Below are 27,845 nucleotides of genomic sequence, written 5' to 3' on the forward strand. Positions count from 1 at the left end.
TGATGTATTAAATGCGAGATTCCCCCCCCCCCTTCAGACATAAACAAGGTACTTGCTTGATATCGAGGTTAATTTGATTTTCCATGAAACAAAGAAACCTGTGCTTCCCTTTCCTTCCAGTGCTAAAGGAAGAGGCCTATATATCAAACCAACATGGCCTTTGTTAAGATGAATGCGTTTTGCCTCTAAAACGCTGTGGCCTTGCAACTGACATGATTTTTTTATTATTATAAAGAAATCAATTAGAGACCCGCCACATGCCTCTTTCTTTTTATTGCCTTCCAGTTGTCATGATGCTTTCAAGATGCTAGTGCCTGAGGAAACTGTAAAAATTTTAAAGGCCTAAGGACTGTTTCTATAGACAAGGTCAAGGGTGAGCAATGGGAATGGGAGAGTCGAAGAAGGGAAACCTGGCCTTCATTATGGCAAGCGGAAAAGGCACAAGTGCAACAGCTTCCCAGGGCTTGAACTGCTTTGATAAAAGGAGGTTGAAGAAGAAGAAGAAGAAGAAGAAGAAGAAGAAGAAGAAGAAGATTCTGCTAATTAACATGGCAGCGCTGCGATTGCCATCACTTGCAAATGGTCCCTGTTCAGAATATTACAAACTGTTCTTTGGGTGGCAGAAGGATGTAGAGTGGTACCTCGGGCTACATACGCTTCAGGTTACAGACTCCGCTAACCCAGAAATAGTGTTTCAGGTTAAGAACTTTGCTTCAGGATAAGAACAGAAATCATGCTCCAGCGGCGTGGTGGCAGCGGGAGGCCCCATTAGCTAAAGTGGTGCTTCAGGTTAAGAACAGTTTCAGGTTAAGAACGGACCTCCGGAACGAATTAAGTACTTAACCCGAGGTACCACTGTATTTGGGGAGCTCCACCGATGGTCCAGACAGAGAGGCAAAGCATAAAACAGGCACGTCCAACTCCCAAGAGACTGCGATCTACTCACAGTATAAAAAGACCGGCTGTGATCTACCCATTGTCATTGCCAGGAGATGCTGAGCTTTCTTTAGGGGAGGGTACAGTAACGGAGCACAAAGGTGATCACTAACTTGATACCGTGATTGATCAAAGACACCCCACGATTGACCAGTAGATCGCGATTGAACTGTTGGACATGCCTGGCCTATAAGAATCTCATGGCACCCAAAATGGTTGGTAGTTGCTTCTGGAAGCTTCCTGAAGGATCCACTGGAGAAGGCTGGTATAGCAAGCTGTGTTGGGGCATCTGAACTGACACAAAAGTTACACTGTGTCAGGGGGTCAAATAAAAGAAGACATTGCTGTGCCGTATACCGTACTTCAATTTAATCCAGTTTGCATCAGAACAGGAGGGGTCTCTAAAAAACCCAACATGCTAGGCCTTCTTGTGAAGTGGACAGTAAAGCCAGTTACTTCTTGCAGAGGTTGTGTTAGAAAAGGAGGCATAAATGTCCCAGGAGGTAAATATGACCCTGTCGAAAGGCCAGGCACATTTCTAAATAAAGACTGTTTTGTGTACAGTGGTACCCCGCAAGATGAATGCCTCGCAAGACGGAAAACCCACTAGACGAAAGGGTTTTTCGTTTTTCGATGCGCTTCGCAGGACGAATTTCCCTATGGGCTTGCTTTGCAAGACGGAAATGTCTTGCGAGTCTTGAGGGTTTTTTCCCCTCCCCACCCCCTTTTTCTAAGCCGCTAAACCACTAATAGCCTTTTAGCAGCTAATCCGCTAATCCCTTAAGCCTTTAATAGCCGCTAAACCGCTAATAGCGCTAATCCGCTAATAGGGTTGCTTCGCAAGACGAAAAAACCACTAGACGAAGAGACTCGCAGAACGAATTAATTTCGTCTTGCGAGGCACCACTGTACTAAACTTTTGTGAACTCGTTTTTGTGATTACTATCATCATCATCATTATCACTTCTGTAGTTCTGCAAGGTTATCTAATACAAGACAAGCTGTGCATTTCAAGGCCCTTTGGCCCGTTCTTTCCTTGTGTGAGTTTGTGTTTACAAGCACAGCTTCCGGCTGAGGAGACCAAGGCATCTGATGAAGGCAGGTTCCCTTCCCTTGTTTCATTGCAGCCAGCCTCAAATAAACCTTTTTTAAAAAATAATTTGACTAATTTTATTTTTTTCCATTTATGATTATCATATGCACAATTATTTTAACAGTTTTGCTAATTTTATTGCGTACATTCCTTAGAAAGATTCGTGACTAAGTGGCATATGAGTTTTTCAAAGCGAAGGAAGCAGATAAGCCATGGTAGCTTATGGGGCGGTTAATTTCATAGTTTTTAAGGTGCCACAAAACCTTTGTTGCTTTTCCTGCTTTCTCACAACATTCTTCCCACATGTGTGACTGGCAAGATATTTAATTAACTAACTGACCAAATTACTTGATTGTAATAAAACAGTTTACACAAGAGATATAAAAATTATGCATAAAAACAGTTAAGAACAAACATATATGGATAATTAAAATCAACAACAAAAGAGTAAAAAACAGAAAGGAAAAGAATTTCTTTTTTAAAAACAATTCTTGTGAAGGTTTTTAACATGTTAAACACTAAAATTGAAACATTTATAAAAAGATAATAAAAAGCACACTATATCAAAAAGGAAAAATAATAAAGAGAAAGTAAACGTAAAATAGAATACACTACTCATAATCCTTACAAAACAAAATTATATAAAAAAGAGAAAGAGGAAAAAAGAACAGAGGAAAAATAACTAAAAGAATAGAAAAAAATAGAAAAATAGATAAAGGAAAACAATTTCCAAGCCCAACTCCCCAATATTAAATGTTAGAAATTTTCCTGAAACACAGGATATAAATTTATACAATAAAAAAATCAAACAAGATGCCCAACTCTGTTGATAAGCAAAGATGATTTTTGAGGGAGATCCCAAGGGGATCTGTAAAAGAGGGCTGGACCATTCAGCATCAGTAATGGATGGCAGATAGTGTCTTACTTCAAGAGCAACACCTAAATTTTCCCCACAGGAATTAATGGCAAACACTCAACAACAACAACTACCACTTAGGTTACTTAGGTTAGAGAAAGCAAGGGGGTACAATCAAGGACAATGTGGGTAATCCTTTAACCTAACATGGAGATCCACTCAGTCTCTAACTGCAGAAGACCTTGAGATGGTTTACAACAGAGGCCACCAACTTTGGGGGGCCAATAGGCCCATGAATTGCAAATGGAGGTGCTGTTGTGGGTGCCACACACACCAGGACACACTGAAACCTATTACATTGGCTACAATAGGATGTGGTTCTCAAGCCAGACACTAGCGGAGGAAGGGGAGGGGACCCTGTGTGCCCCTGGAAAAGTTTCTGTGGGCAAACATGCGCCCACAGCCCCATTTTGGCAACCCCCTGGCTTCCAACAATAAAGTAACATAAAATCATGACTGTATAATATTTAAAAACAAAGAGCACCAATTATTTAAAAGTCAATATACATAGAATTATAGCTTACAACACCAAAAAAATCAAACCACATTACAGGCCCAAACCCTAGCGGAAGAAGCAGAAAGAAAGTAGAGATTGACAGCTGCTGAGGAAGAGGAGTCTACAAGTCAGGGGCCAAAGCAAAGAAGGCTCTCCTCTTCTCAGCAAATGCCAATCTGAGGGTGAAACTAGACATGAAATAAAATGTGCATTTCCAGTTAAGGGGTGGATTAAACTGTTCCTTCCCCTTCATCTAGAGCTGGCCTTTCCTTTGCGGAAAACAATTATCAGCCATTCTATCTGATGCTATGTGTGCCCTTGGAAAAAAACAAACCTGTATGTTAAATGCAAACATGTATATAATTATATCATGTTTAATTTGGCCCCAACTTGCAACAGAGAAGACAACCAGAGCAGTGCCCCATCTGAAGATTTTAATGCGAAGGCACATTCGTTGGATCAGAAATCATTTCTCAGCAACAGCTGCAGAAAGATCCCGGGACTTGGGAACAGTGACATACTACGCTAGCTTTCCTCTTTTTTTTATTACTTTATTGACAATCCTATACAACAAATATAGTATACATCTTCTTTAAGCAGACATGAGTATGAATCTTATAAACAAAACAACAACCATATACAAGTAATACTCCATTTGTTAACAAACAATAAACTTAATTTATATTTCTACTGTCTGTTGTTTTCTTCTCTATTTACCGGTATTAACATAGATAACAAAAAACCGAAAAAACACCCCATAATTCGACTTCCTATCATTTCCCGATGTGTATTTTCTTTCTGATGGTGAATATACCTAACATTATTAGCTTATCCTTTGTTTCCTTTCTAATGCATTCTTAGAACAGTACTTAACCTTTGACTTATTTTATTTATATTTCATTAATCCAGGGTCAATCAAATGCTGCCATAGACTTTATGCCACTGTTGTCATTTCGTAAATATCTCTTATATTTTCTGTATTTTATGCTTGCCTAACATACCAACAGTCGCCAACAAAGCTACAGCATGCCCTGAGAGCTGGCTAATGCTACCTCCTGCTATCCATCACCTTTTCTGGACATAATGGTCATGTCCGTCGTCGTCCCCCCCCCCCGCCGCCCACCCACACATCATCCCACAAATAGTGGTCTCAGCCCCTCCCTCTTGCAGAAGCATATGGCCTGTGTTTTATGCTCTACTGTACCTAAGCATCAGTACCCAACAGAGGATCACCTTAAGTTATCCAGGTTAGACAAAAGTCAAGAAAAATGGTAAATCACTCCAGCACAATCACCCCAGTATTCAGCACATGAAGGATGCTGCTAAAATGCATATTATCTGTAACTTTGGAAGGCAAAATTATATTTGTTGAAATGCTTTAGTGCATTTTATTGTCGTACTGTATTTTATATAGGATCATCTTATATTGGACCATCACTTTATATAGGATCATCTGTGGTGAGAAATGCAATATGAACCCCACAACAACAAAAATATTACTTTAAAAATGCATCTGACCGAACCCTGTTTATTGCTTGATTTTTATTATAGTTTTTTCTTGCTTGTATTTTTATATACCACTCAGAGAACTTTAAACACAAAGCAGTTTTAAGAGGGGTTTTTTTTATAATAACTAAATAAAGCTGCTACTCTGTCCTGCTACTGATTGGTACCCTAACCACATATATAGGGAGATAACTTCTGATTACTTCAACCATACTGATTTACACACTTATTTTCTTACAACAAAAACTAAATTCCAAACAGCGCTTCATGCTTCAGTGTTTCTAACAAAAAAGCTCTGCTTTGATGTTCATGTTCATTCAACAGAAAACCTGAAAGTGTAATAGACCAAGTCTGAAGGGATGGGCTAGTAGTTGCACCAAAACATTCTTCTCCCCCTGCAAGGTAGAATTTAACAGAGGAGCTGCAAAAGGGAAATGAACATTCACCAATAACTGTACAGTACTTTTTTCCTCCCTTACTCTGCAATGTTCTTTGTACCGCCTTGTTCATTTGCATTTGACTTCCCAAACAGCAGTAGTTTACACTGTCATTAACTTGTGCAGCTAAGTACTTTGTCTCTATACTGTTTGCACTGCTGCTTCAGAGGGGATTAAACTACTGCTGTTCTTCTTAGCCAGTATTCCTATTATCAGAGTTGGAGCAAAGCTATCTCATATTCTCTTGCAAGGGAAGGCCTCTATGCACCACACGCCCTACAAAACCCTAAAATAAAATAAAAACAAACCACACTCTTATAGAGCATTATACACAATTGTTTTTGCAATTAACACTTAATATTCTAATGCAGTTGCATTGCCTCTATCGAGCTCTCTAAGCCAGAGGGTTTTTTAAGGACTTCCTCAATTCCAGCATTTCACAGATGAAAAGAGGGACACTTGAATAATGGTGCCACTCTGTACTCTCACAACAAGGACTAAGTTGCACTTCTTCCTTATTTGGTTTCAGAATTGCCTGCAAGATCAGTCTTTTTCAGCTGCTTCTGGATTGACCACTTAGGAATTTTGTTAGGTAATTTTTGAAGTGTATGAATGCTGTTATCTTACTTTATATTGTTGCTAATAACTCTGATTTTAATATGTTTAAAGTTTATCTCTGATGTAAGCTACTTTGAGCGCTAGGAAATTGCATACTACATTCTCACAAAATAAATGAAATAAAATGAAATAAACCAACAGAACAAAGCACATTGTGCCTGAGCTCCCATTATCCTGCTGTAATGGCTGGAAGCTTTTTCCTATGTGAAGTGCTCAGTATTTCTTTATTCGGGAATAAGCATGTTCTGCTCTGCCTTCTCAGAGAGACTGCACCAGTTTCCTTTAAAAATAAATACACAGAAATGCTTATAGTTGTTACTAAATGGCTGCAATTTGTAACACATTAAAGTGGGACGCAGGTGACACTGTGGTCTAAACCACTGAGCCTTTGGGCTTTCCGATCAAAAGGCCGGTGGTTCAAATCCCCATGACGGGCTGAGCTCCCGTTGCTCGGTCCCTGCTCCTGCCAACCTAGCAGTTCGAAAGCATGTCAAAGTGCAAGTAGATTAATAGGTACCACTCCAGCGGGGAGGTGAATGGCATTTTCATGTGCTGCTCTGGTTTGCCAGAAGCGGCTCAGTCATGCTGGCCACATGACCCGGAAAGCTGTCTGCGGATAAACGCCAGCTCCCTCGGCCTATACAGCGAGATGAGCACCGCAACCCTAGAGTTGTTTGCGACTGGACTTAACTGTCAGGGGTCCCTTTACCTAGAGTGGGTTCATCTGGGACCCAAGTCAATAAAGCGTGAGACTCTTAATCTCAGGGTTGTGGGTTCAAGCCCCAAGTTCAGCAAAAAGATTCCTGCATTGCTGGGGGTTGGGCTAGATGACTCTAGTGGTCCCTTACAACTCTCCAATTCTATGAGTCTATGAATCTTTGCCATCTGGATACAGCAGTGGTCTTCAGCTAGTGGGTCTGGACCTGATCCAAGCTGGGTTACAACAGGAGCACCACCACCATGCAAATATATGGTAAATGATTATGAAATGGGTCCCCAAATGCAGTGCTATTTTTCTAGAAAAAGAAGTGCCGGAATTCACCATAAACACCTCCCTCATTCTCTTAGAATGGCAATGGTGCCCATCTGAGAGGTGCCAGAACTGATTTCCAGTGAGTTCCGGCTGAAAAAAAGTCCTGCCCAAATGCATGCTTGGGTTAAAAGCATCTATACTTCCTTACACACACACACACACACACACACACACAAACACACACACACTAAAGACACATAAGCACCTACCCTCTCTCTCTTCTTCGCCCTGCTCTCTTTTAATCTATCCATCATGCATTTATTCTTTCTCTCTTGGGGGCTGCAGGATTATATTCAAAAAACACAGGTGTATGCCAGTTCTGGTGCAAAATTACAATTGGACAACAATTCTCCAGTTATGTCCCATGAGCCCTTTAGGCCTCTAACATCAAGCACTAAATTTTCCATTGTGTTATCTCAGCCTTGATCGCTTATAGCATAATATTATGCTTGTCTACTCAAAAGTAAGTTCCACTGAGTGCCACAGGGCTTGCTGCCAGGTAAATGTGTATAGGACTGAAAATTTAGTTCTTCTAAAGGTCACAATTATGCAGAAGACAAAGCTAGGATGCAACTTCATGCTTATTTCAAAGATGCCAGTGTTTTTAAAGACCAAAACTTTCTCCCTCACAAAAATACACTGACATAATCCATACATACTTTTATGTAGCATTAAGCCCAAAAGAACAAAGATCACTGAGATCACTGCACGGAGTTGAGATTTTGGCTTGTATTCTATGTTCCCTCTAGCCAGTGCAGACACACTGAGCCTAGTCTCTTAAATAACTATAACATTTTAAGTGAATGTACTGTAAGTGGCTAAACTGCGAAGGCTAAGCCTTGGCATGAATTCCCTAGATCAGGGGTTCTCAAACTGTGGTCCATGGGCCACCACTGGTCAGCAAGCTTCGTTCAAGTGGTCCTCAGCATGGCTGTAGATTTGTGGTTGATGATGGGAGATGCAACTTTCCATCGCATTACATACAGGCAACTCCTGATTTACATGGGGGTTATGTTCCAAGGCACCGTGCATTTAAGTGAAATTGTGTATATTTGCAATACCATTGGAAAAAAACAGCAAACACCCCATTCCACCCCTGTCCCATTTGTGACATTTTCAGGTCAGTTCTGGGTTGTGCATGATGCTCAAGTGTGCAGTCACACACATACTGGATGCGCCTAAAACGGTTGCTGACTGTATTCGTTTTGATTTTTAACTGCATTTTATTGCTTCTTTTATTTCTTACGGATTGTGATTTGTTGCATTATAATTCTATAGAATTCGAATCATAATACACTAAAAATATAAGAAATAAAAGAAGCAGCAGTAATACGATAAAAAATCATGCAGCATCTCGCACACTGCATTTACACTTGCTACAGGGAGAAAAATAATTTAAGTGGTCCACAAAGACCCTCAGCAGTTTTCAAATGGTCCAGGGGGTGGGGGGAGAGTTTTGGAACTACTGCCCTAAGACAACTATCTCATTCCTTTCACACTCAAGACACTTCACATCTGAAATATCATGATGTTAATACTGGCTCTGCCTTACAGGGTTGACCATAGCTAAGAGATTCTTATGCATTCCCTGGAAACCAGATTCATGCAAAACAAGCCCAAAATATTACCAAATCAATAACTAACCGAGAGGCAATATTTTCATTCAAAACATGAAAGAAATTATCTGCAGGCTATCGAAAAGCTTTTGAAAACAAAAACATCTTGTCTGCTTTTCTAAAAACCTGGAATTTGGGGCTGAGGCAAGGCTCTCTTGCTAAAAGCTTCTATGGTAATCTTGCGAATTCACAAGATTCACATTCATTTTTAATTAAATTTTATTTGTAACTAATCAAATAATCTTGGACAATTTTTTTAAAAAAGCAAGCACAGAGCTGAATGCTTCACGTGCTGATTGAGGAACCTGTAAGTACCCAAACTACAAACCATTTTCAGAATCTGTTGCTCACAGCCCCTCTAAATAAACAAGCAATTGAAAAGTAGGACAAAACCACATAGAGAAGGCTTTTTAAAATTTTAATTAACTGGAATACATCTACGGTAATGAGTAGCTGTATGGAGACTAAATTATTATCTAAAAGGTATTTGAGCTTTCAAACAACCCATTTAAGAAAGGCTTACTGGCTGTTTGTTTTTTCTAAAAAAAATTGTAGGCTGTTTCCGATTATAAAGGAAAGCTTTTAATTAAGATTAGAACAGCCTAATTCAAGCAATAATTTGGTTCTTTTAGTTAGTAAGCCTCTATTAAAAACAAAGCAATTAAGGTTAAATGGGTCGAGGCACTTAAGGTTCTCTCCCACCTCCAGTACCATAATAGTAGGGGAGGATATGTCAGGGACTAATTCAGAACAGAAGACACATGTTTCAAGCAAGTTTGTGTTTCCCTGTTAATAACAGGGTTGCATTTAATGTTCACTGAAGACTAGCATATTTGTAAACTAGATGTTCTAAAGAACATCAATTTGGGCAAAGATGTAATCATACAAAAGAGACCTATTATCAGCCCCTTAATTGTACTTGGGTCTTGGCTCCCCTGAAATCTATACCTGCGGTTTTATTACCTCATGTAAATTATTAGCTTAAGAGCAAAGCAAAATGGCATTAGCTTTATGAAGTGATTAAGCTATTCCACATTTGGTATACTTTATTGCACTGGTTCTTAAACACTGCATTTACAGGTGCCCCCCCCCCCACGCAAGATCTTCATAAAAACAAAAGAAACCATTCATGTATTAATGTGAGGGGGGGGGAGAGTTTGCTGTCAACATTAAGCAAAAACATCATATGGCAGAGGACAACATGAAATCAACAATGAAATCACATTCATAAAACAGATGCAAAGTGCACTGCAAACCAGTAGACCAGATTAATGTATCAACATAGTTGGATCATCCCTCATGGAAAACCTGGGTCAAATAATGTGTTTTAAGCAAGCATTTAAAATAGCAGTACTGTGGGTGCCTATATATGCTGAGGAACCAAAGTGTTCTTCAAAGTTTCTACAGCACCCTGAAGAGAGAAAAGTCTGCTTTTCTCTGCCAAGCTTAGAATTTAACCTGAAATAAATGCTGCTTGCCTCTTCTGCTGTGCCACAGTGGAAACTTAAAAGAAGTTTCAGAGGCAAGTAGGACAGTGAGCTAGAAACAGACTGGACAAGGGTTCTCGCATGTGATAACAGTAAAATATGAAAAAGCGATGGACTACAAGACAAGTCAAGGCAAAGCAATGAAGTTTAGGAAATCCTAGCTTTTTAACGTTCTGGAAATATAGCGCTCTTAAAGGTAAAAAAATTATCCATAATTCCACATGCTATACTGTATACACAAATGCTTAACATTGAAAAATATGCACATTAGTCAAAACTGCATATAAAAATGTGTGTATTAAGAGAAATGCTGGCAGATTTCCCTGTGGATTAAAAAAAAAAGTGTACAGTGGTACCTCGCAAGACAAATGCCTCGCAAGACGAATGCCTCGCAAGACGAAAGAGTTTTTCGTTTTTTGAGTTGCTTCGCAAGACGGATTTCCCTATGGGCTTGCTTCGCAAGATGAAAACGTCTTGTGCCTTTTTTAAAAAAAACGCCAATGCATTCCTACGGGAAACCGTCAATGCACAGTGGTGCTTCGCAAGACAAAAAAATTCACAAGACGAAAAAACTCGCAGAACGAATTAATTTCGTCTTGCGAGGCACCACTGTATCACCAAAATTGATAGATCATCCAGAGTTGCTTGGGCCATCAGCAACTGCCCAACAGTGCCAACCCCAAACAGAGAAACACACCCGCTTCGTTGCCTAGAGCGTGTGTGTGAAACGAACCAATGCGGAAGTTCCCAGACTGCAGAATGGCCTGGATCCAGTTCTAATTGGATGTCTACAAACGCCAGGAACCCTACTGTCAAAAACCCACCCTGTTTCAGATTTTACATGCATCATCAGTACATGGGGTTCATCAGTACATACAAGCAAATATAGCTGGTTATGTCATTATAGCTGAAAACACATGTGCTATTATTGAACAGACAGATCCAACTGCAGCGTGAACCCAGCTTTGCAATGGGGGCGCATACATTCACAAACTGAAACATCGGATCTGTGAGTGTAATGGTCCCCTGTCCTGCCTTTCACTGCATGTATCAGGTGAACTATCTGTTTGTTTGTTTTTAAGTGAAGTCATTTATGCACATTCATATTCTTCTCCCATTCCAGAGTTTAGAAGCAATTCCATGGATTAGTGTCACTGGAACTAGCCAGTTGGTACCTACTGCCGCTGTAACATAACAAAGGAGGATTCACTGTTCCAAAACCACAAGGAAAATCTGCAGAACCAGGAGTTTCTTTGAGCAGGAACTGAGGGGAAATGAGCTCCCTTACCTTTTTTTCTTACATTAAATAAAAAAAAAAATTGTTTGTGGGGGCTGGAACTGATATACACAAATGCCTACCTATATCTGTAATCAATAAAATTGTGGCCATTTCTAATCCAGATCTTTGTCTGCCTGAGTTACATTTAGCCACTGCCAGGAAACAAAGAAACTTCATGGTAAGTCCCCCCACCATTTTCCAGAAAAAAGCACTGTGCAGAACCCCTGGTTTCAGAGCTTAGCCTGTGTGGTGGTACCTCAGTTTAAGAACAGCCCTGTTTACGAACTATTCAGTATATGAACTCCGCAAAACCGGAAGTAGTGTTCCGGTTAGTGAACTTTACCTCGGTCTACAAACGGAAGCCAAACGGTGGAAGGGCACTGGCGGCGGGAGGCCTCATTAGGGAAAGCTCACCTCGGTTTAAGAACGGCTTTGGTTTAAGAACAGACTTCTGGAACAGATTAAGTTCGTAAACCGAGGTACCACTGTATATATTTTGTTTGTATTTAAGTGTTATCAGTCTGCCGCCACTTCAAATAACTAAAGCAGACTCACGTTTTTTCTTGTGATTGGAGTGGGGACCATGAGCCATTATCAGCTAACAAAACTCTTTTTTGTATGATTCATGATTCTCATTCACAACTTTCTGACTTCTGCATAACTCCCATTTGGGAAAGGGGAAGTCATTTTTAAAAAAACACCTTCATGGACTCCAGAGTACACAGAAATTTTCTCAGCGCAGCTTGTGTCGAAAGGTGTCCTAAGTCCATCATCAGTCCACAGTTAAAAAATGTTGACCTTGTACAGGAAGAGATAACTCAAACCAGCTACATAATAACATCTAAAGGAAGCCTAGGAATTTTCTATAGAAACAAAATTTCCAGCAAGAGAAAAAAGCTTATCAATACGCAAAGTATATTTTTAGCCCAAGATGAAGGTTCCACCCATGTGAGAATTCCCACTGTATCCATGGCATCACACAAATCAGCCTTCCCCAACTGGATGCCCTCTGAAGCAACTCTCATTAGCCCCCCCCCAGCATGCTCTAATCTAAAGCATCCCGAGGGCACCAGAATGGGGAAATCCGATTGACATCAAATACGTCAGCGGAAATCACAAAGGAAGACCTTCTCTTAGAAAAGACACCACAAGAATAGGAAGCCTAACGAGAGCTATTGCAATATTATTCCAAAAGTTGCAGAAGCTGCAGCCACCGTTGCAACCGCAAAGATGTCAGGATATTTATTTCAGCGCGATACATAGCTTGTGCAGACATACTGGAAGAGCCTAACCTCACAGCAGTTTAGAGTGCTCAGGAATGGGCCATGGCGTACCCAAACCCCAGAGCAAAATCCTCCCCCCCCCTTCTTAACACAGCATTGGGGGCATAGCGGGAGGGGGGGCTGCCAGGGTGATTGCCCCGGGCACATTGCTCCTCCTGCCCTCTCTAAGCCAACCCTGTACTGCTTTGCAAGACCACTCAGGGAGGGTGGCATGAGAGGGCATGTGGTTGTTCTGTCCTCGCGCTGCCCTCCCTAGATGCCAACCTTGCAAAGCTGCTGGGAGGGGGTAGGGAGCCAAGCACTGTTCAATCCCAGCCTCGCCTTAGCTGGTGAGACTAGGATCAAGGGGCGTGTGACTGCCGTACCCTTCTCACATCCCCCTCCCTGGATCCGAGCCTTGCAAGGCTGCTTGGGGAGGGTGATGTGGGGACACAGCAACCGTGCGCCCTTTGACCCCAGCCTCATGTGAGGCTGCTGCGTACACCCCGCCCCCACCCCAGACGGCATGGAGACCTGCTCCGCCGCTGCACAGCACTGGCACCAGCAATTACACTAACCATGGTTAAGGCCAACCTTAACCTGACTAAGCAGGCAGAACCCTGGTTGACTTAACCACAATTAAGATGGCGAACGGCAGAAGATCTGCTACCAAGGATCAGAGCAGCTTAGCTAACAGCAACCAACAACCGTGAAGATTAAAGGAGGCACTAGCAGGCAGAGGCTCCACCCTGCAGAGTCCCCATGTGACAGGCAGGCAACTCAGCCAATCACTGCCATGGGCTTCACAAAACACCTTAGCTCATTACAGTGTAGGTTTAGTGACAATTTTCTACTAAGTTCAACAGTCGGCTATGTTCTTATTTTTACTGCCCCTTTCACCACAAATGTCACATAGCATCTTTTTTTGAAAAAGAAGTGTAAGAGGGCCGAAGTAGTTGTTATTGTGAACATTCTCCGCTCAAATTAAGTAAAAACTTTACCTCTGGTTAAACAAATTTTAAGCCTTGCAATTCATCATCAGGGAAGGGGGACGAGGTGGACTACTGCAAATCTGTTGGAGGCTTGTTTTGTGGAGAGAAAATTCTCCCTCCAGGAAGGTTATACAGCTATATACACCCTTTAAACATCACTCAGGATCCACAGCAGAACACAATGGGCAACAAAAAAGGAGCTTTGGCCAGTCATACTATATTGCTTTTTCATAAGTTTAGATGGAAAACGGGAAACAAACCAGAAAGCCATTTGGAACAATCCTGCTCATTCAGACAGTATGAGTCATTTACAGAAGTTCTGGTTTAAAAGGCATTTAGATACCTACTTGGAATGGCACACCAAACGAATTCTTTTGTGCTTTCGGAGGTATAACCACAACTTACAAAATGGTTCTAAAGTGTCTGTGTCTTAAAATACAGCATTAAGCAGAAATCAATACTGCCATGCAATTTTTGTCTGTGGTTTGGTAAATTCAACCTCCTGGCCACAATTTTAGTCTTCTCTTGTGGAGCAAAGGAGGCCTTCCCCCATTCCCGCCAGCTTGCCTTGTGACCTTCTCTCCTTGCTCCTCAACGCACATTTTAAGAACGCAAGAAGAGCCTGCTAGGTCCGGCCAATGGCCCATCTAGACGAGAATCCTGTAGCCACAGCGGCCAACCAGATGTCAGTGGGAAACCAGCAAGCAGGACTCAAGCTCTAGAGCAGCCCTCGCCCCCCCCCCCCGGGGTTTCCAGCAACTGGTATTTCAGAGCACTGCTGCCTCCAGCTGTGGAAGCAGAGCATAGCCATCAACAGCCCTACATCAAAAGGATTGCAGGGACACATTTGATAATATAATTTCTCTTTAAATTAATGCTGAAATCCTATGCACATCTGCAAATAAGTCCCGTCCCCCCCCCAAAAAAAAATTGTGCTATTTTTGTAGGGTGACTCCCATAGGATGACAGAGGAGAAACAAGGGGTGCAATCACATAAGATTCAGACTGCATCAGTTTTCCCACATGCACACTGACTGAAATGTCTGGCACATACCTGAAGTTCTGGAAGAGGCTTTAAAAGGTGTAAGAGAGAAGACCTTTCCCTTCTCTCCCAGACATTCTATGTGGAATGATGCAAAAACACTGAGCTTCCTAGAGGGTTCATAGGAGCACCTGTGGATGGAAGATGCCTTTGGGCAAAGAGCAGGGAGGAGAGATCTGACCATTACAGCAGAATTGGGCTACACGTGTTTTAACATAACCAGAAGTTTGTTATTGGTTCGTAAACCTTTTTTACATTAACAACGGCTTACAGTTATGTGTGAACTACAGTGGTAAGTGGTACTTCTGGTTAAGTACTTAATTCGTTCCGGAGGTCTTTTCTTTACCTGAAACTGTTCTTAACCTGAAGCGCCACTTTAGCTAATGGGGCCTCCCCGCTGCTGCCGTGCCGTCGGAGCACAGTTTCTGTTCTCATCCTGAAGCAAAGTTCTTAACCCGAGGTAATATTTCTGGGTTAACGGAGTCTGTAACCTGAAGCGTATTTAACCCGAGGTACCACTGTACATACAAAATGTTTTTGCCTGGCGCCTAAATATATGTAATGAAGGTGTCAGTCAAGTCTCCTTGGGGAGAGCATTCCACAAACAGGGAGCCACCACAGAAAAGGTCTGTTCTCAAGTGCCACCCTCCAGACCTCTCATGGAGGGGGCACATGAAGAAGGGCCTCAGATGATGGTTGCAGGGTCCTGGGTGGTTCCTACTGGGGAGAGGAAGTCCTTGCAGTCCTGAGCTGTATAATGCTTTGAAATGGGCCCAAAAACTGATTGGCAGCCAGTGCAGTTGGGCTACGATTGGCGTTATATACTTCTTTACCAACTGAAATTTCTGAATTGTTTTCAGAGGCAGCACCACCTATGAAATGTTGCAGTAATCTAATTAACACAAAGCTGACACATCTCACACACACGTGCAACAAAATCCCTAGAAGGCTATTAAAATCAAGATCTCAGATATAGAATGTGTTCAAGTTTGCTCAACTTCTCTTACCTATTCACTAGCCGACGCTAAATGCCATCCTGCGTGAAAGTTTAAAATTAGTCATGCAAATTCCATTTCATACATAGATTTCTGCAGGGTAATCTCTTACTTTAAATCCTCACAGAGCCCTCTTATTTTGAGTAAGCCAAGGTATGTTGGGACAGAAATAAAGGTATGCATTAAATAACCATGGATTGCAGCCAGGTCTACCATTAAACAGAAATCAACTTCTAAAATATGGGTAGTTTTAAGATGCAAGGAATCTTTTGATGTGGCCAGCCAGCCCAGCTACACTGCTCAACGCTGGGAACACGGCCTCATGTAGCTATTGCCTTAAATAGGTTTTCCCAGAGTGTAGAATTCATTCCTTTGAAGACACTGGGGTGAGGTGGGTGGGTAAGCAAGGCTGCATAAATATTCTGCCTTTGTTCTCTGTGAGAGAGGGTAGCAAGGCTCCCAAAGAACAGACGTTCCAAGATTCTTGAACACTGAGAAGTGGACATTCAAAAAAATATGTCTTGTCAGGTTGGAGTGCAAGACAGAAATAATATGATGACCACGAAAATGTTGTACAAGGGCACTTGATCAAACATTTTCAGTTGACTTGGAGAATATGAAGTTTCAAAATTTTTATTTTGCGGGCTTCAAGCAAGCAATCTTCAGGTCTTTAAACTTTTTAATAGACTGATCTTATATTGTGCTAAGCATTTCAATACGGTTTCAGCCTCTGAGGAGAAAGACATTTATAGAAGCACTAACTGCATTTACAAGCAAAGAAAAGCCACATGTCGTATTTACAAGGCACTGTCGTGTGGCACCCTTGATATTAAGTGTTTGCCAACAGGCAGATAAATCTGTGTAAAAGGTGTTTGGGAAGGGAACTCGTACACAATCTGAAATAGTAATTTATGAAGCACCTGTAAATAAAGATATAAAGATCTTGAACAAACCGTAAGATTATCGATTTAGGTTCTGGTGCGGCTGAACATTAAATTTGCCAAAAACATTGAATTCAGAATTGAAGCAGTAGGAAACTCAATAAACAGAACTAGTTGTAGTGAGGGGTGGGAGAACAGGAGTCTGGCCAGGGTACAAAGTCCATTATCTCCCCCAAAGCCCGTTTTGTCCACCTTACCAACATTGTGAAAAGGTAAAGGGACCCCTGACCATTAGGTCCAGTCGCGGACAACTCTGGGGTTGCAGTGCTCATCTCGCTTTAATGGCCAAGGGAGACAGTGTACAGCTTCCGGGTCATGTGGCCAGCATGACCAAGCCGCTTCTGGCGAACCAGAGCAGCGCACGGAAACGCCGTTTACCTTCCCACAGGAGCGGTACCTATTTCTCTACTTGCACTTCATGCTTTCAAAGGTTGGCAGGAGCTGGGACTGAACCACAGGAGCTCACCCCATCACGGGGATTCAAACTACCGACCTTCTGATCAGCAAGCCCTAGGCTCTGTGGTTTAACCCACAACACCACCTGCGTCCCACCATCATAGTAGTCAAATGCAAAAGGTAGAAACATTTCAACCACAAGAAGAATATTGGCTGGGAATGCCTAACAAGCTACTAACGCGAAAATACAAAAGGGCAGATAGACCTAACATCTGATGTCCTCTTTAAATTTGCCTCCTACATGGTTTTCAGACTCAGTGAAATGCAAACATGGTTGTACAATAACTGCTGAAACTCTCATCATAACCACCACTCAAACTACAACAGAAACGACAACTGCAAAACTTACTGTCAAACCATATGGCCTACTCGGAGCCAGCACAACACGCTCCTTATCTGAAGCCAAGAGATCAGAAGCATCTGTCCCTTTCCCTCTCCATAGGGAAGTCCCAGTGCACATCTCGACACGTGCCATAATCACAACCACAGTGGTACCTTGGTTTGCAACTGTTTTGGATTACAACCATTTTGGATTACAGCCACGTCAAACCCGGCAGTGCGCGTCCCCTTTTTGGATTACAACCCATTTTTTTTTATAACTCCCCCCTTTTTTTGGGAGGCCCCATTGGCAAAAGCGCGCCTTGGGTTACAACCTGTTTTGGTTTACAACCGGACCTCCGGAACAGATTATGGTTGTAAACCAAGGTATCGCTGTAACACCAACAATAACCAGTTTGTTTGTTTTTAAAGTAGATTTCCATGAGATGCCCACAGTGGGGGGGAAACACAAACACACAAAGCATTTTTTGCACCTCTATCTGTGGCAGTTTCCCCATAGGAGGAAAAAACAGAACTAACAGGAAAATCCAATGGCTCTTGCACCAGTGTAAATCCCAACCCATTCTCACTTACATTGGTGCAAGAGTGACTGCATCATCCTGAAAGTTATCTATCCTTCCTGCCTCATCAAACTCGTGCTCTGCCACAACTGGTACCTCTCAAACCCTGCGCTCCACCAGCTTTCACTAATATTGCCCCTTAAGCACAACTTACCTGGTGATGGTTCATTTTGCACTATGGTCTGCAGGTCATGCAGTGCAGACTGTCAAGACTACTGACTACTGTTAAGCCCACAGAGGTAACAGGGAAACACCAGAAACCATAAGGTATCATTGTTTGGGGGTTTTGTGGGCTCAGGGGGGAAAGAAAGCAGGATGAGCAGGAGAAGTTTTTAATGTGTGATATTTTAGTGTATTTTTGGTTTCTGTGGAAGCCGCCCAGAGTGGCTGGGCGGGGTACGAATAATAAATTATTATTAATTATTATTATTATTAAAGGTAAAGGTAAAGGTACCTCTGCCCGTACGGGCCAGTCTTGCCAGACTCTAGGGTTGTGCGCCCATCTCACTTAAGAGGCCAGGGGCCAGCGCTGTCCGCAGACACTTCCGGGTCACGTGGCCAGCGTGACAAGCTGCATCTGGCGAGCCAGCACCAGCGCAGCACACGGAAACACCGTTTACCTTCCCGCTAGTAAGCGGTCCCTATTTATCTACTTGCCCCCGGGGGTGCTTTCGAACTGCTAGGTTGGCAGGCGCTGGGACCGAGCAACGGGAGCGCACCCCGCCGCGGGGATTCGAACCGCCGACCTTTCGATCGGCAAGTCCTAGGCGCTGAGGCTTTTACCCACAGCGCCACCCGCTTATTATTATTAATTATTATTATTATTATTTTCCTTATTGCTGACTGAAATCATTGGTTTGCACTTGTCCTAGCCAGGAAGGAACTCCAAAAAGTAATTCCAGCAGCTACAGTTTTCATCTGCCTTTGATCGTCGCCTTGAAGATGATGCACTGTTAGTCTTCTCTCCATTCAGAAATAGATCCCAGGGCAGGTCCCAATTATTTCTTCAGAGCCTGCAGGTTCCTCATCCTTCCTTCTCCAGCCAGCCTTCTCTCAATTTATAGCAGCTGTAGTATAAGGTCAGAGATACTCCCAGACTGACAGCTCCTAACAGCTCAGCAGAATGAGCTGGGAAGGCTGAAGGCCACACAAGGCCTCCAGACGAACTGAAAGACAGGGTGCCCTGAACCTGTTCCAATGTTGCCAGCTCTACTGAAATCTTCTCAGATCTACCAAAATATATGCTGATCCAACTCAATACCTGAAAACCTCTGAAGCAAGATTTAATGAAAGGGGGGTGGTGCTAAGCACCTCTCTCCCTTGCAGGTTGGGTAAAGGGGGTCTGCCTACCTCTCCATTAAACCTTGCTGCAGATGAGGGAGCTTCACCAAGCAGGCAGCTAAACCGATGGACGAAGAGTCTCCCCACTCCCCCACTAAGCCTTGCTCTGGGCCATAGCTGTCAACTTACAGATTTGAAAATAAGGGACCAGCAGCCTCGAAAATAAGGGATCAGCAGCCAAAATAAGGGATTTTGGCTTAGCTTATGCAAAAATCCGGCACTCATGGAGCCATGCTGCTTTGGCTGCGGCTGACTGTGTTTTGCAGGGGGTTGGACTAGATTATCCTAAGGGTCTACAACTCCGACCAAAGAAGAGTGGCAGACAAAACTGATGAACGACGTCCAGATTGCAAAGCTTACAGGCAGAATTAGAAACCAGGAAGAGGACCTCTTTTTTTAAAAAAAACCACATTGATTTCTTGTGCCAGGGCAACAAAGTGCTTTGATTCATTTCAGTACAAACATAGAGTTCTTGTATGAAGTTAAACCCCTCCTGAAAAATACTGAGTCTGGAGGCACCCTTAGAATATTCCAACTGTCTAATTTCTTACCACTTTTGGATTTTATGATTAATCTCCAAGCTGCTAAGAAGAAATTATTTCTTCACCTGTACTTCTTACATAACATTACTGAAAAGAGGGCCAGATGGGAATCTGACACTTTCCACCTGCTACCCACACCGTATGTCAGTTCTACACTGGCTCATGATTCTCCCTGCTTATCTAAAATTTCCGTAAGATTGGGACATCGGTGTTATTGTTTCCATTTATAAGGTGGTGATAAAAATCTGATCAATAGTATCTATCATGTTATAAGCAGATGCCACGGTTATTCCCCCCCCCCCCCTTGTGTTCAGATATTACTGAAACAGCTACTAGTAAAATCAGGACACCTGATCGTGTCTTGGTAATTTAGATGGTAATATAATAAAAAAGCTGGCTACTTTTGCTTTTGTGGTAGTGCCTGTAGGGCTGAAATATTTTGAAACTAATGTAGTGTATAGCTAATTGAGAAAGGAAGGTCTACTTGTCATTTGTTTAATTGTAATTTTGTTGTGTTTAAACAAATAAACGTACTTACTACTGATTTGCAGTACAAATGGTAGAGATTTCAGGGCCACCCTGACAGGATTAATATTTTCACCAAGGACAAAATATGCCTGTTTTATCCCAATAGCCCACTCACTCTTGGTTTCAGTTGACAATCACAAGGATGTCATTTTGAGCATGCACTTTAATCCAACTCTTTCAATTTTTTTTTTAAAAAATAGCAGACATGTCTCAGACTCCAACACAGGATCCGCTCTAGAGGACCCCTCACTTATTTCAATTTTGTACACTGCTGCTGCTTATGCAGCCACAAGAAGAATCTGCAACTATCCATAGTGCGTGGAGGGCACTAGGAAGGAGCTACAAATGGCTGAGGCAGAGAAAATAGGCAGGACAGTGAAGCAATGCAAAACAATTGCTTCCAGAAGTAAATTCTAGTAAGAGCACTATTTTTCTGATTCCCCACCTTTAATTTTAATGAGCCTTTTTTCTTTCTTTTCAAAAATAGAACGTCTTTTTGTCCCGATCAAGAGTGGATCATTTTGACTTTGCTTCAGAAAAATGAAAATTGCCAAAAGTGCTGTTCGGTGTTCTCCTTTGCAGGAAGCCCTCAACTTACACAGGGGTTATGTTCCAGGGATCACACCTAAAGCCAAAACAGTGTATGATTCAAAACACATTGGGTGCAACAGCAGGTGGAATTGCCAAAGTCGTTTTCCCTGGACGCCTGCCCCTTTTTTAATTAAATAAAAATAAAATAAAATTGGCAAACACATAAAGCTGAATGTGCACAAGTTAAACGCATGTAAGACACAGGCTTACTGTACTGGCTTTCAACACAACAATAAGCTAATCTCGTTTTCCTAGCTAACACTAGTTTTCCTAGTGTTAATTAAAGCTTTCCTAGAAGTTAATTAAAACAAAACTATTTTACTTTATCCTACTTATCAGCAAAGCTGTGTGACCATTAAGTTGTGACCATACGAATAACACACGTTAAGCAACTCTGCAGAATATATTTTATTTTGCAAAATTTGTCGTAGTCCTGCTAGCCATGGGGGAGGTAAGGAGCACTGCAGACACCTCTCTGGCTTTTGAGACTGCAGAAGGCACAATGCTAGCCTAACTCCGTAGCCATAAAATCTAGAAAGTGTTTTGGTTTTTGGTTTTATTCAAGAAAAGAAATTGTGTTTCTTAAGAAGCTGGAGTATGCCACGTTCTATCCCTCGATTTCATAGAGTGCAAAAAAAAAAGTATGACAAAACATTGGCTCATATTTCAGTGTATAGCCCCGCTCTAATCTCACAGATTAAAAGCCTGTCTCGAAGTAGACCATTAGCTGGGCACTATTTCTGAGAGGTTCAACTAAGCCTCAAACGGAAGCAAGCATATGGCAAGGAAAATTAGCCACATGATGCATGCAGAACTTTGGTGTGTGCATGCTTCTGTACAAACATACTACTTCTAAACAAAAGCCACCTTGGGTTTCCCAGAAGTAACTTCAGAGTGTAGGATGCTGCAGTTTAGATACAGAACAATTAACAGAAGCAGCAGGAGCTTCTTTCCAATAAACACCACGATCTGAGGATAAGCAGCTGTAAATCTGCATTAATTGTTTCAGGAATTCCACTATTTACAGAAGAACCAGCAGAGTAAATAAAATGGGGTGGGGGTTGGGATAAGTTTGACATAAATAAGAGAGCAGCTAACCTTACCTTCGCATTGTTTTCCTTCTCCTTTATAACCTGGTTTGCAAATGCATTTGTATGACTTAGGCGTGTTTTGACAAATTGCATCAATGTGACAGTCGTCTGTCCCTTCTGTGCATTCGTCAGCATCTGCATCACAGAACATATAAAAAAAAGAAAAACAAGGGATTTCATAAAAACTTTTGAGAGATTCCACTTGGAAAATCTGTTCAACCGAGTTTGCTCCAAGTGTCACCAAAGGCAACCCAGAATTATTTAGATGTCACCACTGCAATATACACACCATAAACAAAACGCAAATGCCTCGTATCTAGCAAGGAAGACCTGTTAGGCAAAAGAAAACATAACCCTCGTGAATTGATTTTTTAAAAGATAACCTGGCTCTCTGTGAAATAGTTGGGCATCTTTTGATGCCATTGGAATGTGCATCGCTATCCAGTGCCATGACTTGTAATGTCTGACTAGTTGCCTGCCACTAAAACAGAATGAAGACCAAAATCCAAACTAGGTTTCTGCCTTAGAAACACACTAACGTTGCCCATATTCATCACGTGAAACTGGGGACCACTTCTTGCATTATTTTTGGCAATGAAGAATGCATAACCAAGTACAAAGTGCACGCAACTCCATCAAGCGAGACACGTGCCTGCAGTGCCTTTTAGCGGTTGTGTCCCTTTAAAATAGATGCAAGCAGAAATCGCACCAGTAGGCTAGCTTAGCAGGCACAGAACAAGGCTGTGAGGCTCAGGAAGAGCAGCAGGGGCACCTGTCACCTGAAGCAGCCATCTCGCTCTTATCTAATGGTTGGGCCAGCCTTTCTAACAGGTGAATACTGCAGACAAGTGACTGCAGAAGCCTGTGAAACATGCCACAAAGTGAAGTTTAATCCAGCTGAATAGCCTGCTCTCTATGAAGAGATGCAATGACGGCTCATACGTAGGGTGTGGTAGGATGCAGCCCAATCAGATACACAACTACTCAGAAGCAGGCCCCACGGAGATCCATGGAACTTACTCTGAAGTAAGTGTGCATAGTATTGTAGCCTTGAAAGGGTCAGGTGTAAAAAGTCTATTTCCAAAGGGGCCAACTGCCTTTCAAGTGAGCAGCCCTTCTGAACATTTTCCACAACTAACGGCATACAGTGGATGTCTAGTGTGTTATTATTTCCATGCCCCCCCGAACTACTTTTTTTTTTTAGGGATACGAAATGCTGTACTGTTGCTGCTGCTGAGAAAATTGATGGAAGAAAGAGCTAAACATAACAAATGCTCAGAAAAAGGAGTAAGCGGAAACCCATCAATCCACAATCCATGCTGTTTTACAGCATTAATTCAGGCAAGGGGTCGGGAGAGATATTGTCAAGAGAAACAGCAATCTCTGCATAAGGGGGAGGAAGGCACTGGGAATCAGCTGTTCCTTTGGAAGAACTTTGCCTTTGAGAACCAGGCCTTGGGAGACCTTGGTGCTCACGGAAGAAAGTGGCCCAAGGCTATTGATTACTGTCTAAATGTCAATCAGGCAACTCTGCCTTATAGCGAGAAGAGCCTTTAAATGGATTTCCTCATAATTTAATGCCAGAGGCCCATCTGGGGCTCCCTATCTTATTGGCTGCATAGCCTCCACCAGTAATAATGATATGGCTAACAATTAACTGCCTAAAATCATGAGCCAATAAATGCGAAGTTTTAAATTTATAATATAGGTGGGGGGGGGGCACGGGGAGAGCAGAAAAAGACTCCTCTACCATCCATGTGCAGTTTGTTTCATGCCAATTAGATTAACAGATCCTAAGAAAAGGTGCACCAAAGTGAAAAAGACTTTGATTGTTAGCTTGAAATCCTAAGGCTAATTGTTTCAGAAATGCTCACTCAGCCATCTCCAGCGATAAAACAAGGATTCTTCAAAGTCACAGAGGAGGGGAGGGGAGGGGGCTGCTAAGGGGCAGCAGGAATAATCAGATATTGTGGCCAGGCACACATCAGAGAACTTTGCAAGGGGAAGGAATAAAAAGCAGAGAGAGGAACTGTTATTTCGGGCGAACCTTCTAAGAAGTAAAATTCTTAAATACAGACAGGCAAGGTCCCTTCCGCGCTGGTGTGCTTCTAACAAAGCGGAGAGAGAAAGAAGTTTGCTCTCCACGACTGAATAGTGGCTTAATTGGTTTCTTTCTTTTGATTTATTTCAACTGCTCAAGCAGTTCAGAACTAGCTGTGGGGTTTTTTATTTTTAAAAAAGTTGGGGGGCAGGTTTCAGCAAATTTTCCAGGGCACAGTTCAGATCACATACACATGCCACTGTGTATTCAGTCAGGCAGGGGATAAAGTAGGAGGTGGCGCTTTTGTTTCAAGTGCCTAAGTTCATACTTTTGACTCATTAAAAGAGGCAAGCAGCTCTCCCATCAAGCTCAGCAGAAGTGACAGCTGGGCTCCTTTCTAATGCCGTCAAAAAACTCAAACTGTGTTGAGCCCAAAGGGGACATTTCACAGCAAACCGAGGATGCCTGAGAGTCAGGAGTGTGAATGCCAATGAGTCAAATGGAAAGGGCAGGTCCAACGGCGAAACTTCCTCCGCTGCACGGCTCCTGCTAGGCTGCTTAGGCATTATATTTTTAATCCCTGACCCCTCGCCATTTTTAGGGACAATGCTGGCTTATAGGGAAAGATTAATGCAACTAGATTCCTCGGTCTGTCTTAATCTTCCTGATACTTCTGACAGAAGAACATGAAAAAAATAGTAAAATTGAAATGCCCCCCCCCCCCAAAAGGTCTGCTTTTTTAATGTGAGAAGGTCCTGTGCGTCTGTGCGCAGGATCACTATCCCGGCTGAGCCACCTCCAAGGTCAGGGAATTCTACAGCATCTCTCTGGATCAGAAGCGATTGAATACTCAGCTCCATGCACGATTCAGAGGGGCAGAATCACGTACCTACCCCCCCCCCCCCAGAAGTTGGCTGAAAAGGGGCAAGGCCAGAGCAGTGAATCATGCAGAGACACAGTGGACAGCACCCTCCATGAGTACCTGGATGCTCACAGCAGCATTTAATTATTTAATGAAGTTATTTCTCCCAGTGCAGCAGCGGGACGCTGTTTGCAAACTGCTGTTCTAGGAGCATCACTGACTTGTAAGGCAAGGGACAGCTGGTCTCCACATATCTCCAGTTAAAATCTCACAAAACATAAACAGAACCACCAAGATGCTCTAAATTTCTACTGAAAGAGAAGGAATATATTTTTCTTGCGTGTTAACACCTACAGCTGCAGGTTCAGGAAATCTACGGAGGGCCAGAGAAGAAACCCTATAGCTTTAAGATATTTGCCATATTATATTGAATCCCCCCCCCCCCATACAAAGAACCCAAGTCAAAGAAGGGTCAGGCAACTATTCGAAGCACAATAGAAGGATCCTGTGAAAATTTGGCTGGAGCAGGAGCCTGGCTGGGAGGGGCGAGGAAACACAAGGTGAAGTTAAGAAATCCTATAATTAACCTTTTTGCGCTGCTGCTGCTGCTATATGGCAACTGGCTCAACTTCTCTGTCTAGACAGGTTGACCCCGGCAGTGGCGTAGCGTGGGGGGTGCAGGGGGGGGCCGGCCGCACCGGGCGCAACATCTGGGGGTTAGGGGGCGCAAATCCACAGGTTAGGGGGCGCAAATCACTTGCCTTGCCCCGGGTGCTGACAACCCACGCTACGCCACTGGACCCCGGACACCGCGAACTGGTGGCTGCTTTGCATCCCCCCAGCTTCGGGGAAAGCAACTTTTAAGAGGAGCCGGGAGTCTGAGAGGCGCGAAACAAAGCTGGAAAAGAAAGTCCTGCACCGAAAACACCCTCCGCCCGCCATGCAACTTCTCCCTGCTCCATCCCGGGAGAAGCCGCTTTCCCTCCGCCGCCGCCGCCTCCTCTCTCCCCGCCGCCAACCTGAGCCCCTCCGAGGGGAGAAGGCGCCTCCTCCTCGGGCTGCCCTTACCTGGGACGCCGCTGGCGGCGGCTGTGGCGGGGAACCTGCGCGGGTGGAGGAGGGCGAGCGCCAAGCCCAAGTGCCACGCCAGGCGCACAGTCCCCATGGCAATGAGGCGACCCGGCGCGAGGTGGGGCGTGCGCGGCTGTGCCCGGGGCGCGCTCGGCGCTGGCCGACTCGCCGCCGCACGAACGGACGCGCCCACAGCGCCCCGCTGATTCGCGGGGGCGCCGCGCGGGGGGCGGGACGGGCGGGCAGCCGGGCCAATCGCCCGGCCGGGGGAGGGGCGCCGGCTCGGGATATGGAGCTCCGGGCAGCGCCGGGGAGGGCAGAGGGGCCGGAGGCCGGCCGGGCGCGGCGACTGAGGGCCGCTGCTGCCGCCGCCACCTCCGCCGAAAGCCCGGAGAGGAAAAGATTTCCGAGAACGTTATTAGGAAAAGTTCTGTGACCTGGTTGCTCAGTTGGCTCTTTTTCATTTTTATTTTTTTTTGCAAGTAAATTTTTATTCATATTGCTCATTTATACATAAGAACATTTTTTTTAATGCATTGCAATGTTATTTTTAATGGATTATATTCGCGTAACGGTGGGTTGCAATTTCTGCGTCAGCGTTCTCCGCTGAGAGTGGTTTCTATAGCGCGCTATTACTCTGTTCTCATGGGCTGTTCAGTACGGCTTGATTCGATGCAAGTTGCACGTGTGAAGTGTGACTCCTCTGGGTCGGGTTGTTCTCAGGTGCGTCGTCTTTGTGGATCATTCTGTCGCTGCTCCGGTTTGTCAACCGCCTGGTGCACAGCGACACAGAAAGGCGGTATACAAATAAGTGAAATGAAAACGAAGTTTCCCTACCCCACCCCCCTCTCTAAAATGCAAACCACCAATTACAATTATTAGTGTCAGCCATTAACACCCTCTTGCTCTCCTTCCCAAGAAAACTCCCTTAGCTGGCAGACCCTGCTCTTCATTTTTGCCCCTTGACCTGCAGTCAGAGGGTGAGAGGGGCTGCCTGCCTTTTTAAAAAAATAATATTTATTACTTTTCCAACAATTTAAACACTACAAAACAAAACAAAAACAAAAAAGAACAATGCAATACAATACAAAAACACTACATATCACTAACACATTAAACTAACAAAACCAAACAAGAACAGTTTAAAACACCTCAAACAATTTCAGTATCTTACCTTTCATTCACTTATTTCACCGACCTCCTCACACCTCCCTTTTTGTATTCCACTTCTATCAATTGTTTCAGCAATTCCTTTCCATGAGAGTGGCTGCCTGCCTTACCCGACGGTTTGCAGAGGTTGCATTAGATAATGTGCAGGAATGGGGTCTCCAACTGGTCAGCTAGTCTTTCTGTCCACCGCCCCCCATGCCTTTTGCACAGCCATCTGATAACTGCCAAGTGTCCTTGGTGATCACCTAGTTGGTTGTAACTTGCTTTGGGTTGCCTCAGGCAAGACAAATCAACTAACAAATTTAATAAATAATAATAGCCGCCCAGAATGGCTGGAGCAACCCAGTCAGATGGGCGGGGTACAAATAAAGTTGTTATTGTTAGCAGTGGCGGAAGCAGTACCAAAATGCCAATAAAGGCAGAAAGAAACATGCATACCCTCCAACATTTCTCCAATGAAAATAGCGACATCCCATTCCATAATGATAATTTTACTATTTATACCCCATACATCTGACTGGGCAGCCCCAGCCACTCTGGGCAGCTTCCAACATATATAAAAACATAATAAAACATTAAAAAGCCTTCCCTATACAGGGTTGCC

At 43.3% G+C, this 27,845-nt stretch overlaps 1 protein-coding gene across 3 annotated transcripts in view; it reads right to left on the bottom strand.

Annotated features, from left to right (window-relative positions):
• SCUBE1 (signal peptide, CUB domain and EGF like domain containing 1) overlaps positions 1 to 26,240 on the bottom strand; it is a 194,684-nt gene extending 168,444 nt beyond the window's left edge. For 2 of the 3 annotated variants that reach the window (XM_083440729.1, XM_083440728.1), the window contains exons 1-2: positions 26,069 to 26,240; positions 22,110 to 22,232 (exon numbers count right to left, since the gene is read on the bottom strand). In XM_083440729.1, coding sequence (XP_083296855.1) covers positions 22,110 to 22,232; positions 26,069 to 26,165 — 220 coding nt within the window. In that variant the 5' untranslated portion in view covers positions 26,166 to 26,240. Of the gene's footprint in view, positions 1 to 946; positions 1,073 to 22,109; positions 22,233 to 26,068 lie in introns of those variants that run through there. The other variant, XM_083440730.1, reaches the window with a different exon arrangement.
• Positions 26,241 to 27,845: the final 1,605 nt, after the last annotated feature.

This window comes from Podarcis tiliguerta, assembly GCF_965153285.1.
Source record: "Podarcis tiliguerta genome assembly, chromosome: 5".
In the NCBI taxonomy this organism is placed as follows: domain Eukaryota; kingdom Metazoa; phylum Chordata; class Lepidosauria; order Squamata; family Lacertidae; genus Podarcis; species Podarcis tiliguerta.